Here is a 12,431-nt window from a genome sequence, read left to right as displayed (position 1 = left end):
TGACAGTGTCCTGTTCATTATGACCTGCTCTCTACCAATTTTCTGCCACGTGCATTTCTTCTCTCTGGTCTCTGTGCCACCTCCATTTCCAGCAGCTCTCCCACTGCCACAGTGCCGACTGCCCTGCTGAAGTTCCTCGATTGCCACCTCCTCCTTGTAATGACACCTGTGTACTTTTCAGAGATCCTTGACTAATTGGAGTCAGTAAGGGTTGTTAGGTCCTGGTTTCTCAGGAACTGTGCTTTGTTGGTTTGGGGTTGGAGTTTGTTTTGGCAAATGCTTTGATTCTTCTTCCTAAGTCTTCCTGCAGCCCCAGACTGTGGTGGCACACGGAGTCATGTTTACAGTAGCCTTCTGTTATTCACTTCTTCCTCTGCTGCTGTGTGGTCCCTCTGGCAGCAAGTGCAAATGGCTGGTGACAGCTTGTGCAGAAACAGATACTGTCACCTCCCAGCTGAACACTCTCTGTGTGTATTTCTTCGGGTGAGCTTTGTCTTCAGGCTCTCTTTAGCAATCTGTCACCTTGCCATTAATAACAATATTGTTTCTTCACTCACAATGCCAGGAACCAAGGACTTAAAATGATTTTTCACTCTGATTTTCATTACCCATTCCATTTTTATTAATTTTCTTTTAAAAACAAGACAAGAAAAAAAATCCCCTACCTACAAGGATCAAGTCCAAATTCAGACCAATTAAAGCCTGAGGATTCACAATATTGGTTTGGACCATAACCTAGTTAGGAATTATTTGCAGAGGATTACTCAACTCAGGTTACAATTTCAAATGATGCTGTCATAAGGCATCTGAGATTTCCATCTGGCTATCTCTCTGCTTAATACACACCATACCCTTACCATTAGCCAGATTTGCTGCTGAAGACATGCATGCTAATTAAAAAAATCTCAAAATGAACTTGACTGTAACACTGTTACCTTCTTAAGTCAAATATATTCAGCCTGTAGTTTATGAGGAGCACTTTCCTTCCTCATCCACTGTGTTTTAAAGAAAGCTTTTCTCAGTTTTCTTTTCTCATTTGTTTTGTGTTTCCCTTTAAAAAACCCACAGTGCTTGATGTGAAATTGGGAGTGTTGAGTATTACTTGTAAGCCTACTGGACCACAAGAATGCAGGCATAGCATCCTATGTCAAGGTAGGAGAGAAGTAAGGAAACTAAAGCAATTATCTCTGAAATCAGGTGGAATGGTGCTTGTACCTGATTCTGACTCTAAATACTTCAGATGGTGAAGTTGCAAAAATATGGAGTGAGCTGTGCTGAGGACAGGATTCAGCACCAGGCTTGGTAGAGTTAGACAATGATTGGACTTGATGACCTTGAAAGTCTTTTCTAACCAAAAACGATTCTGTGACAGAAATGTGTTAACACAAGTTAAATATATTCTGGCCAGTGTCCAGCCCTGAGGAAGTGAATTACCTTGACTGAAAACAAGAAAATTAAGTTGGTGCTTATCGTTCTTTAAACTTGGAGGGAAAATTATCCCCAATTCTGCCATCCCAGAGCGACAAAACTACAGACTAAACAAGTATCTCTGACAAGTTTTTGCATCCAAACCAAAGGCTCCTCATCCAGAGTGCTGAAGAACAGGCCTTTGGACCAGAGTCCATGGGGAAGAGGATGACCCTTTGCTTACAGCAGCAGGTAAGAAAGCACACATTCACTTCATGTCTTCGGTCTTGCTTCTCATCTGGGCTGAGGCTGTACCTAGAAAGATGACTCTGTATAGCTGGCTGCTAGGTCCTTCCTACTCTTGGAAGGATTTCCCAGAGAGGTGGAGAATTCAGGTTTCCCTTCTTCTGCAGAGCTGCTCTGACTCTTGAGGTATTGAAGACTAAATGAGGAAAAGGCATGTGGGGAAGCTTCCTGTTGAACAGTGGTTAGGCACCTTCAGGAATATGAAGCACATGACAAAGGCTTTCAGGTCTATCAGTCTGCATTGAGTTGCCTAAATCCCACTGAAGTCTCTTTTTGGGTATGATTAATCTCTGTCTTTAGGCTTCAATCTTGCTGTATTACCCAGTGAGAGAATACATTCCTCAGAGCATGCAAAACATTGATCTAAGGTGACAACCTGGGCTGTCCAAGGGAACTCTTAATAAAGTATGGCTGAGGGTCTGGTTCATGGCTTTCCCAGGGCTTATGGTAGCAGCATCACCTTTCATAGAGACAGCACCAAAAATGTCCTTGAAAATGTGCAATTGTAACTTGGGATCTGTTATTACTATTACATTTCTCTCGAAGGCTTTGCTCATTGCATGGAAGAAGCCAATCACATTTTACCCAACACAGTGGGGGTCAGAAGATTTAGAAAGAAGCATGCATAGCTTACCTGTTCCAGCTGGACTACAGCAACAAGTGAAACACAAGTCTACACGGGAGTCTGCTTTAATCCATCACTCTATTTTATGAAGCATCACACAGCATTTTCACCAATTAGCATTTGAAAGCAGTTTAGGTAAGGACCACAGGGTTATTTAAGGGAAAAAAAGCCAACAGCCTATTTCATAGTCCCTGACTCCTCATCTGGCAGAAGTGCTCTAGGAGGGCTTGGGTAGTACCCGGCAGTTGCTGAGCTACTGGAGGAGAATCGTGTAAATCTATAATCCAGTGGTAAATCTGAAAGACAGAAACAGACCACACCTGATTAGCAACAAAGCCCATATCACATAAAAAATAAGCCTGTGGTGAATGCTCGTGCTTCTTAAGCTCTTGAGCTGCTTGCTCACCAGCATTACAACTCAATCAGATTGCCTTATCACATATTTCTTTGACGTTGTCAGCTGTCCAAGGGATTGACTTGCAGCATCTACTCAACTGCAGGAAAGGACGTTTGGCTTCTTGATTGCTGAAATAATGCTCATCACAGAAAGTCATTTAGCTGATGCTTAAAATCTAAGCAAAAAGGCTTCACTGAGCCTGGGTGAAATTTTCCATCTAGAGCACTCTGAATTTCATTCTTCATTTTGTCACCTAGAATCACAGAATCACAGAAGCAGTCAGGGTTGGAAGGGACCACAAGGATCATCTAATTCCAACCTCCCTGCCATGGGCAGGGACACCCTACCCTAGATCAGGCTGGCCACAGCCTCATCCAGCCTGGCCTTAAACACCTCCAGCCATGGGGCCTCAACCACCTCCCTGGGCAACCCATTCCAGGCTCTCACCACTCTCATGCTCAACAACTTCCTCCTCACATCCAGGCTGAATCTCCCCAACTCCAGCTTTGCTCCATTCCCCCCAGTCCTATCACTCCCTGACAGCCTAAAAAGTACCTCCCCAGATTTTTGTAGGCCCCCTTCAGATATTGAAAGGCCACAAGAAGGTCACCTGGGAGCCTCCTCTTCTGCAGTCTGAACAGCCCCAACTCTTTCAGTCTGTCCTCATAGCAGAGCTGCTCCAGCCCTCTGCTCATCCTCATGGCCCTTCTCTGGACACACTCCAGCATCTCCACATCCTTCTTGTAATGGGGGCTCCAGAACTGGATGCAGACCTTTGTCTTTTATCTCAGCAACTGACTCATACGAGGGTTATGTATAAAATAAAGAAGTTATTTTCTTCCTTTTTTTTCCTGTTGTTAAATGGATGTTCTAGAAAGGTCCCCTTGCTCTTAGACCTTCTTGCAGTCCAGTGTTAAGAACACTATTTTTCACCAGGCACTCTTCAAAATCTGCACTTGTAACTTGGTGTACTCATCACTTCCACTCTGTGAAGAACACTGAATGCATTAAAAGAGTTCTGAACAGTCAAAGCTTTCTTTTCTGTAGCTGTTAAATAAAAAGTCTTTACTTCCAGCAGTGACCCACCCACTCTCACAGCCAGAAAACTGATACTTCCCATGCTCACCTCTTATTCAAAGTTCAAGAAACCAAACAAAAAACCCAACACAAAAACCCATACAAATAAAATCTTATTCAAGAAACAATTATACTCCCAACAAATTAGAAAGAAGAAGTTTTAGCTCATTCCCAAGTTCACAGAATGTTAGGGGCTGGAAGGCTCAAAAGCTCATCTAGTCCAATCCCCCTTGCCAGAGCTGCATCACCTAGACCAGATCACACAGGAATGCATCCAGGCAGGTCACAGAATCATAGAATCAGCCGGGTTGGAAGAGACCTCCAAGCTCATCCAGTCCAACCTATCACCCAGTCCTGTCCAATCAACTAGACCATGGTACTAAGTGCCTCATCTTTTTTTTTTTAACACCTCTAGGGCTGGCAAGAAGGAGACTCCACACCCCCCTAAGCAGCCTACTCCAGTGTTCTGTCACCCTCACAGGGAAAAAATTCCTCCTCATGTTTCCATAGAACTTCCTATGCTTCAGCTCCCTCCCATTACCCCTTGTCCTGTCACTGGGCATCACCAAGCAGAGCCTGGCTCCAGCCTCTTTTCACTTACCTCTTACATATTTCTAAACATGAATGAGGTGACCTCTCAGTCTCCTCTTCTGCAAGCTCAAGAGCCCCAGCTCCCTCAAGTTGTCTATTCAGAACCAAAACAAAGCTATTGCTGAGCTCATGTGAACAGTAAGTTATTAATCACAACTCATTATTTTGTTCATCTGGAGTAAATCTGGGCTGCTGCTATCCTCTTGCTGGATGCCACCATTTATTTTGGTGTGTGCTCAGTGCTTTCTGTGAAACAGAAATCCCCACTCTTTGCAGCTTTGACACAACAGGAAGTTCAGGTCTGCCTCACAAGCGGTTCACATGTGGGCACCAGCACAGCATCCAGGTCTGCAGCTGTGAAACCACTGCAAACAGAAGGAAAGCAAGCAACTTTCTAATTCAATCCAGCTGAAAAGTCAGAGGGGGCTGGGATGAAGGAGGAATGGCAAGAGACTTGATTGGAAATGCATCATGCTTTATGAAGTGGGTTAGTTCAGCTCGTCAAAGAAGTACATTTCCTCATTTTGTCTGAGTCAGGGCAATCTCTGGAGCCTGTTCTGAGCGCAGCAGCCCAGGCAGATGTTTTTCTAGTCTGTGGAGAGCCCAGTGGATTTACTGGCTGCTGAGTCTATCTGTGACAGCTCTGTTTAAAACAAAGGGGTTTCGAAATAACAAATAATGAGAAAAAAAGAAAACAACTATTTCTGAGTATCTTCATAAGCTATAAAAACTAAATGCCACAGTTAGTCTTTTACAAAAGCTTTCATTAGCTTTTTAGCCCAGCAGTCTGGAGTCTCCCAGGAGTGGTAGAACCAAAGAACAACATAAACGAGGCAGACTTGCTGCAGTGTACCTTGTGCTGGAGAAATGAAATGGTTGGATCAAAATGGTAATTCTGTTGCTATTTCCCCAACCTATTCATTTCAATATTGCTTTTGTCTCTGCCAGCTGACTTTGGAAAGTGACCAGAAGGTATCCAGATTTTAAAAGGTTGCCCAAAGCATCACTGAAAATTGCCTGAAGCATAAAGCAGATTCTATTATTCACTCGTGAAGCAGATTTTATGTATCATAAACAGCAAAAGTCTTCCAGTGTTTCCAGGTTTTATTTTTACCATCAACTGATTCCATTTGCAACATCTGCTTTGCCTGGAATATGCAATATTTTATATGATTGCTTTATTTTATGGGATCTGTTTATGAGGAAGCTCTGGACTGGTGCAGAAAGCCATACTTGGAATCTTAATGACTATAAATAAACAGAGAGGGATGGGAGAAGGGCAAGTAGAGAGGGAAAGAGAAACAAAGATTTTTTTTTTACTGGGAGAATGCAGCATTGATGAAAAGAAAAATAGAAAAGAGAATGCAGAAAATGTCACAGATGAAGACTGCTGTAGGTGGATTTAAACTAAGGTCTCTGAAAACTTGGCAACTTAAAATAAATCACCCAGTTCATAGAATCGTAGAATCAACCAGGTTGGAAGAGACCTCTAAGATCATCCAGGCCAACCCAGCACCCAGCCCTTATCCAGTCAACCAGACCATGGCACTAAGTGCCTCAGCCAGGCTTTTCTTGAACACCTCCAGGGATGGTGACTCCACAACCTCCCTGGGCAGCCCATTCCAATGCCAATCACTCTCTCTGGCAACAACTTCCTCCTAGCATCCAGCCTAGACTTCCCCTGGCACAACTTGAGACTGTGTCCCCTTGTTCTATTGCTGGTTGTCTGGGAGAAGAGACCAACCCCCACCTTGCCCTGGGCTGCAAAGGTTTCATATGAATTTTACATCCAACTTCAATCTTTTTTTTTGGATGCAAATGGCCAAGTCACCAGGACAAGCAAAACTGGATCAGCAACAAAGGTCAATGAGACAAGTGGGGAGCTTGCCTCCTGGACAGAGCAGGAATTCACTTAATATCTGGTTTGATTCCATTCTACCACTGATGACATGGAGAAGAAACCAGCAGCTCAATTTCACTAAAATAAGATACAGTAGTTAATAAAAAAGCCACTTTCAGGGGAAAAAAAAGCTCCTTATTGCCAAGCTGATTGTTTTCCTACTGGTTTTGCCAGTGCCTTTCTCCAGGTTCTGCTACTGTGCATGCTCACAACTGCTTCTGTCGTGGCAGACTGTGGCATCTTAGTACCCACCTCCCATCTCTCCCTGATGAAGAGTCATACATCAGGCAGGAGGCTCAGTCCCCTCTGAGATACAATTTGAGAGCAAGGCTCTAATCAGTCCTAACCTGCCTGATAATGGATTCTGCACAAAACTGATCCAATCTTGCTACTATCCTAAAAAGCCCACAGCCTGTTATGAACTAAACAACTTCATGCTGGAAGAATGACTTAGCTCTACCAAACTGCTTGGGAATCACAATCAAGGAAGTTTCCTATCATATTTAGCTTGTTACACCATGACTCATTTTATTCCCAGAACAAATATGACATTCACTTTCAGAGCCAGAGACTCCTAGACACCAGACAAGAAGGGTCTGAAGGTCTGTGCCTGTTCCTAGATCTACAGCAATGTCAGGTATTAGATGCTTTACCCTGAGTTTTTGTCCTGCTCCATTCTTCGTTCCCTGACCAGAGCCTGACTGTGAGTAATGAAAATCAGTTTCCTCTGCAGTGGCCATTCAACATTGCTAGCATTTCCCAATGGCTTGGGCAGCTCCCTAAGGTTATATGTCTTGGTCTGAGCCCAGAAGCAGGAGTCCTATCCTGTGCAGCAGCCCTGGTGTAAATAAAAGGGCAGTGATGATGTCTGAACAGGATCCACTGCCAGTTACTGTGTTCCAGCTGCTGTGTTCTGGTTATCCAGGAATTAAGTGCTGTTAATTACAACATTGTGCTCTGAAGCTTATGTACCCCCCACCTCCATAGGTGTATTTGGGTGTCACAGATGGGTTTATTTCATAGCTGTTCAGTTGACAATATTTCAGTGTCTGTGTTGTTCTGTTAGCACAAGCAAACCAAATGAAAGCCACAGGCTTTTATCTGAAGAAAAGTTGAGAGTTCTAGCTACAAGGAAGGGAAAGGAAACCACAAGAAGAAGGGAAAATGTAATTTTCTGGATGAGTGATCAGGAAAATATTTGAGGAACTGAGTGGAAGACAATTATAATCTAATCCAGACAGAGGCCTGCTCGATCAACTCAATGCTTAACGTCTAATCCTTTTCTGAGACCTCCTTCAACAAACTGATACATTAAACAAATATAATCTCAACTAAGCTCTTCAGATGGAAGATTTTTCTTTTTGCAATTAAAAGCACAGTCCAAGACTGAAGCAGATTTCTCCCAAAACGCAGGGCAGAGATGTCAGGAATCATTTTGCAGTGTTGACCAACAAAAGCAAAGCCAACATTTTTTAATGGTGAGGCCACTGCAGCATCCGTGAGACGAGTGTGAAGCCTTACAGACTGCACAGCTCCCCTCCTCTCTTTGAGCTCTGCTCCCAGCCAGTCAGCAGGGCTGCAGCCAGATGCTGCAGAAACTTCCCAGAACACAACAGCAGGGTTATGTTCTTAAGTGAATCCAAATATATCCTCCAGATTATCACCAAAGAAAAGGCACAGGGAGGGAAACGAAAACCTCATTAGCGATACCCAATTTTCAACTTGAAAAATCTTTGAACTGCTTAATTGTGGCAAATTTCAGAAAACACAGGGGGGAAAAAAAAGGCTTAGAAGCTTTGCCATAAATCTTCCCTTGTATTTCAAAGTTGCTGTTGGAGAGAAAGGAAAAGATTAATTTCTTAATGGTAACAATTTCTAATAATAATTTCTTAACCATGGAGTAAGCACAGCTGGGATTGGTTGATCTGGAACTGATCCAAAGAAAATACTGGACTCTAATGTCTTAAATATTTAGATGAAGACTTAATCTAAAAAGAATCCTAAGAGAATGCCAAGATCCTACTAGTAGGTGTTAGTCTTTTAGGGACCTGTAAATTAATTTCTCTCTGAATGACTCATCTTGGATCTAAGAGTGGTGGGAAGGGCTTGTAAGGTAAGCTGAAGTGAGCCTGAAAACAAGCAGTTGATTGAAATGAGAGCTATTTCTGCTTGATTAAGAAGAGCTAAGTTGCATTTTGAGACTCTGAAGGAGCAATATTAACCCAACTGCAGTGATGGTGCCCCCCTTTGCTTTCATTCTGAGGTAAACTCAGCAAGCTCAAGCTCAGCCTCCAAGCTTGACTTAATGTTGTTATGTTTCCCTCTCTCGTAAAGAAAATGTTTTCTTTCCCTTTCCCTCCTTTTTCCTCTGGATGAATGACAGACATTGCTTACCTAAAGGTAAAAAGCCACACACAGCCACACATTAAGCTTCTCAAGCAGTTAAGACAAAGTCTACATTGTTTTTCGTGTGTGTGTTGCCATCTTAATCCAGAGGGAAAACAGTAGGCGCTAAGCCAGAGTACATAAATGCTTCCAGCATCGTTTTCTTGTAGCTGTGAGGTTGCAGGTTCTGTAAAATTCTAACCCAGAAATATTCCCAATACTAGGTGACTTGCCTGGTTTTACTGTTCTTCACACTTAAAAGTGATCAACACTTTGTATGACCACCAGTCTTCTAAAGAAGCAATCTAAGCCCACCCCATAAGCCTGCGATCTAATCAAAGCCCAATTATAGCTTTTAATTACAGCCTGCAAATGAAATTATGCTGCCTGAGTTGAAGGATGACTTTAAAGCAGAAATGAGTGAGTGGTTCCCCCTTTCCTAATGAGTTGCTCATGAGTTCTCCCTTTAATCTTTCCGAGGTGGCTGTAGTTTGACATCTCACAGAGCAAAATAACGATGGCAGGAACATTTCTGTCAGTTATTGGCTGGGAAATAATCTTCTGGGTTCTGCATGATTTGGCAGGGACTTCAGGGGCACAAGTCAATACACCTGTCTGGAGAGGGAAGGAAAGGCTCAGCAAATTGTGATACACTGAAAGCTGTCCTTTCCACCTTGAAAATCACTACCAAATCCTTCAGGAAAGCTGGAGTCTGAGACCCTTTGGAAAGTAACTGTGTCCCAAAGACCTTTTACAAGCTAGTTCTGATGTACTGAATCGCTTTTTAGGGTCGAAATGTAGTTTGTTGTTGCTTTCAGTTATGTTTTGCAACTGTAAAAATAAATACATTCTCTTTGCCTGTTGCACTAAGTATCTTTTTCTTCCAATAAAGACCACTGAAACTAGTTTCCTGGAACAGATGAATCAGATAGATGTTATCTGATGCTTTTCAATTTGCAGACAGAGCAAGATGCTGTTACCACGTTCAGAACCAGTATCTTCCCTCTCATCAGTTATCCTTGCTATCTCTTTTTTCACCTACATCAAAACTTCAGTTGCAGAAAACCTCAGAAATGCTGCTGCTGTGTATATGCACCAACTTTTCACCTAACATCAGAAGGTGCTTGCTGCCTAAAATGCCTCATTATATAAAAACAACCTCTTCAGCCTTCTAGTAGAAACTATTTATAGCAGCTAAGCCCCAAAGCAGTTTAAATCCTCAAAGCATTTTGATAAACTCCCTCTCTAGATGTGTTCTACAGATAAATTCTTCCACTGCAGCTGTAAGTAAAACTGTGCTTGTGAGGTAAGGTCTTAAATATAAAAGGTTGCTGCTAATTAACACATAATGCACAATATGGATAGTTCTATATGTTTAAGGAAATTATAGGCTATTATTGTATTATTTGAATATGTAAGAACACATAATTATCACTCTAGTTACAGGAAAGACTAATTTAACTTTAATAGGAGTTGGATTTGACTTTAAATGATGCAATGGCAATGAAAAAAGCCAAACATAGAACTAATATATTAAAAACATGAGAGGTTTTTGTTTCACTTCAGCAGCTACTGGTCAGGACAGAGAAGTGAGTATATTGCTACATGCTTAGAGGAATTCCTGACTTCCATGGTAACTGTTGATTCTTAAAGGACAGTCACATTTAAAACACACGCGAAGGAAAAGTGTGAGGTTTGCAGTTTGGAGTTGATCTACGATGGGCAGACTGGTATATCTGTGACCCATGTGTTGCCACTTCTGGTGCCCCAGTCACAGCTGCCTTGAGCTTTCCATTGTGCAGATAATTTGCAGCTCTAAGCAGAAACATGAACTCCTTTGCCATGGTTCACTGGCAGTGTTATCACCATATTTATACAGCAAGCAGGCTGCAGACTCAGAGTCCCACGTAAAGTGGCAGGGTACAGATCTGGAGGCAGCTTTGGTAAATTTGGAGATTTTTCTCTTGTACTTTGCTAACTGAAATGAAAATAAGGCACAAAGCAAATGTTAGTTCCCCACATAAAAAAGCACTGTGAGATTTTGTATAGCACACAGTGTTGGAAAAAATGCTTTGTCCTCACACGTGGCACAAGCTTGGCTCTCACACCTCTACAGCGTGTCATAGAATCATAGAATCAACCAGGTTGGAAGAGACCTCCAAGATCATCCAGTCCAACCTAGCACCCAGCCCTATCCTGCTGGGATGTTTGCTTGTTTGTGGCACTTACTGTTGCTCATGTAGAGGTACAAAGGCCAGGTCAGATGCTGCTGATAGAGAAGCCCCAGTGAGACCGAAGCTCAGAGGAGGATGCAGCTGGGAGCTGTTGGGGCTGTGCCAGCTGGTGGCCAGGGGCTGGGCTCCTGTGTCAGCACTCTGGCAGTATGGCTGCATGTTCAGGGTCAAAGCATCTTGAAGAAATGTCTCTGTTTTGGTAGCTTGGCAGGGAAAAGTCCTCTGCTGTTAATGCAAGTAGATAACTAGAACAAGAAAAGTTGGAGTGCATCAAACTTGCACGACTTGTGTGAATCTCTTCTATAGCTCATCATTCCCAAATAGCTGTGACAGACAACTGCAGCCAAGAGCTTCAGGCCTTGGCAAAGCAGGGGCTCTCACAGCTTGCTGTGACAGGAGTCAGACAACGTATTTCAGAGGAGTCAGGAACTCTTCAACATCCATCCTGAACATCTGCTCCTCCGCACAAGCAAACAAGAATCACCTTTCTGTAACAGAGATGTTCTCACACCTCCCGTTTTGATTCTGCTTCCAGGCACACAGCTACAACTCAAAAATACCATTCTTGCCCTATCCTTTAGCTCTGGCTGCAAGTTTTGCACACACCAGCCCCTGCCCCAGCACTGGTCTGATGCAGTGAGGGACAACACACAGTGTCCCACCTTGTAGAGGAGCAGGCTTTGCAGGTGCTGCATGCCGACCACAGGCAGCTGTGCTACTCACTAACTTACATAGATGTGCCTCGCTGGTTCTCAGCCCTCCGTCTTTAGCTGGGAACTTGGTGGTATGTTTGTGGTTTGAAGCTTTTGCTAGCTCTGCAGGCTGAGCTGTGGCTGTGGGGAGCTGGCTGGGTGGCAGTTTCACAAGAGTGTGGCTGACCAATGGGCTTCCCCATGGCCAACCTTTCCAAAGCAAGCCACAGAATGACTCTGGAAAATGTATTAGAAGGGAGTTTTACAGAAGTTGGCTGTCTCCTGGCAATTCTCCTCAGTATATTTGGGCTTTATACCTCTAGGCTGAAATGCAGACTGCAACATGTCAAACATCAGGGGTATAAATAAACTGCACACGAGTCCTCTGCTTTGAGATATCCTTATGATGTATGCACAGGTGTGGAAGATAGTTGCAAAGAACAAGTCTATCACATGTTCCAGTGCAGAAACAACTGCTGGGCAAATCTGAAATGCTCTCTCTGGACAACCTTTTATTCCTTGGTCTTACACATGAAGTAGGCAACAGGCACTGAATCTCAGAATCATAGAATCAACCAGGTTGGAAGAAACCTCCAAGCTCATTCAAGCCAACCTATCACCCAGCCCTATCCAATCAATTAGACCATGGCACTAAGTGCCTCAGCCAGGCTTTTCTTGAACACCTCCAGGGATGATGACTCCACCACCTCCCTGGGCAGCCCATTCCAATGCCAATCACTCTCTTCTGGCAAGAACTTCCTCCTAACACCCAGCCTAGACCTCCTCCAGCACAACTTGAGACTGCTTGCCTGGGAGA

At 43.4% G+C, this 12,431-nt stretch overlaps 1 protein-coding gene across 1 annotated transcript in view; it reads right to left on the bottom strand.

Moving 5' to 3' along the window:
* Positions 1-2,387: 2,387 nt before the first annotated feature.
* NT5DC1 (5'-nucleotidase domain containing 1) overlaps positions 2,388-12,431 on the bottom strand; it is a 115,936-nt gene continuing 105,892 nt past the window's right edge. The window contains exon 12 of the mRNA XM_064170282.1: positions 2,388-2,634. Within this exon, the coding sequence (XP_064026352.1) occupies positions 2,516-2,634 (119 nt within the window). The 3' untranslated portion in view covers positions 2,388-2,515. The remainder of the gene's footprint in view (positions 2,635-12,431) is intronic.

This window comes from Pogoniulus pusillus, chromosome 33, assembly GCF_015220805.1.
Source record: "Pogoniulus pusillus isolate bPogPus1 chromosome 33, bPogPus1.pri, whole genome shotgun sequence".
In the NCBI taxonomy this organism is placed as follows: Eukaryota; Metazoa; Chordata; class Aves; order Piciformes; family Lybiidae; genus Pogoniulus; species Pogoniulus pusillus.
This window is presented reverse-complemented; position numbering and strand designations above follow the sequence as displayed.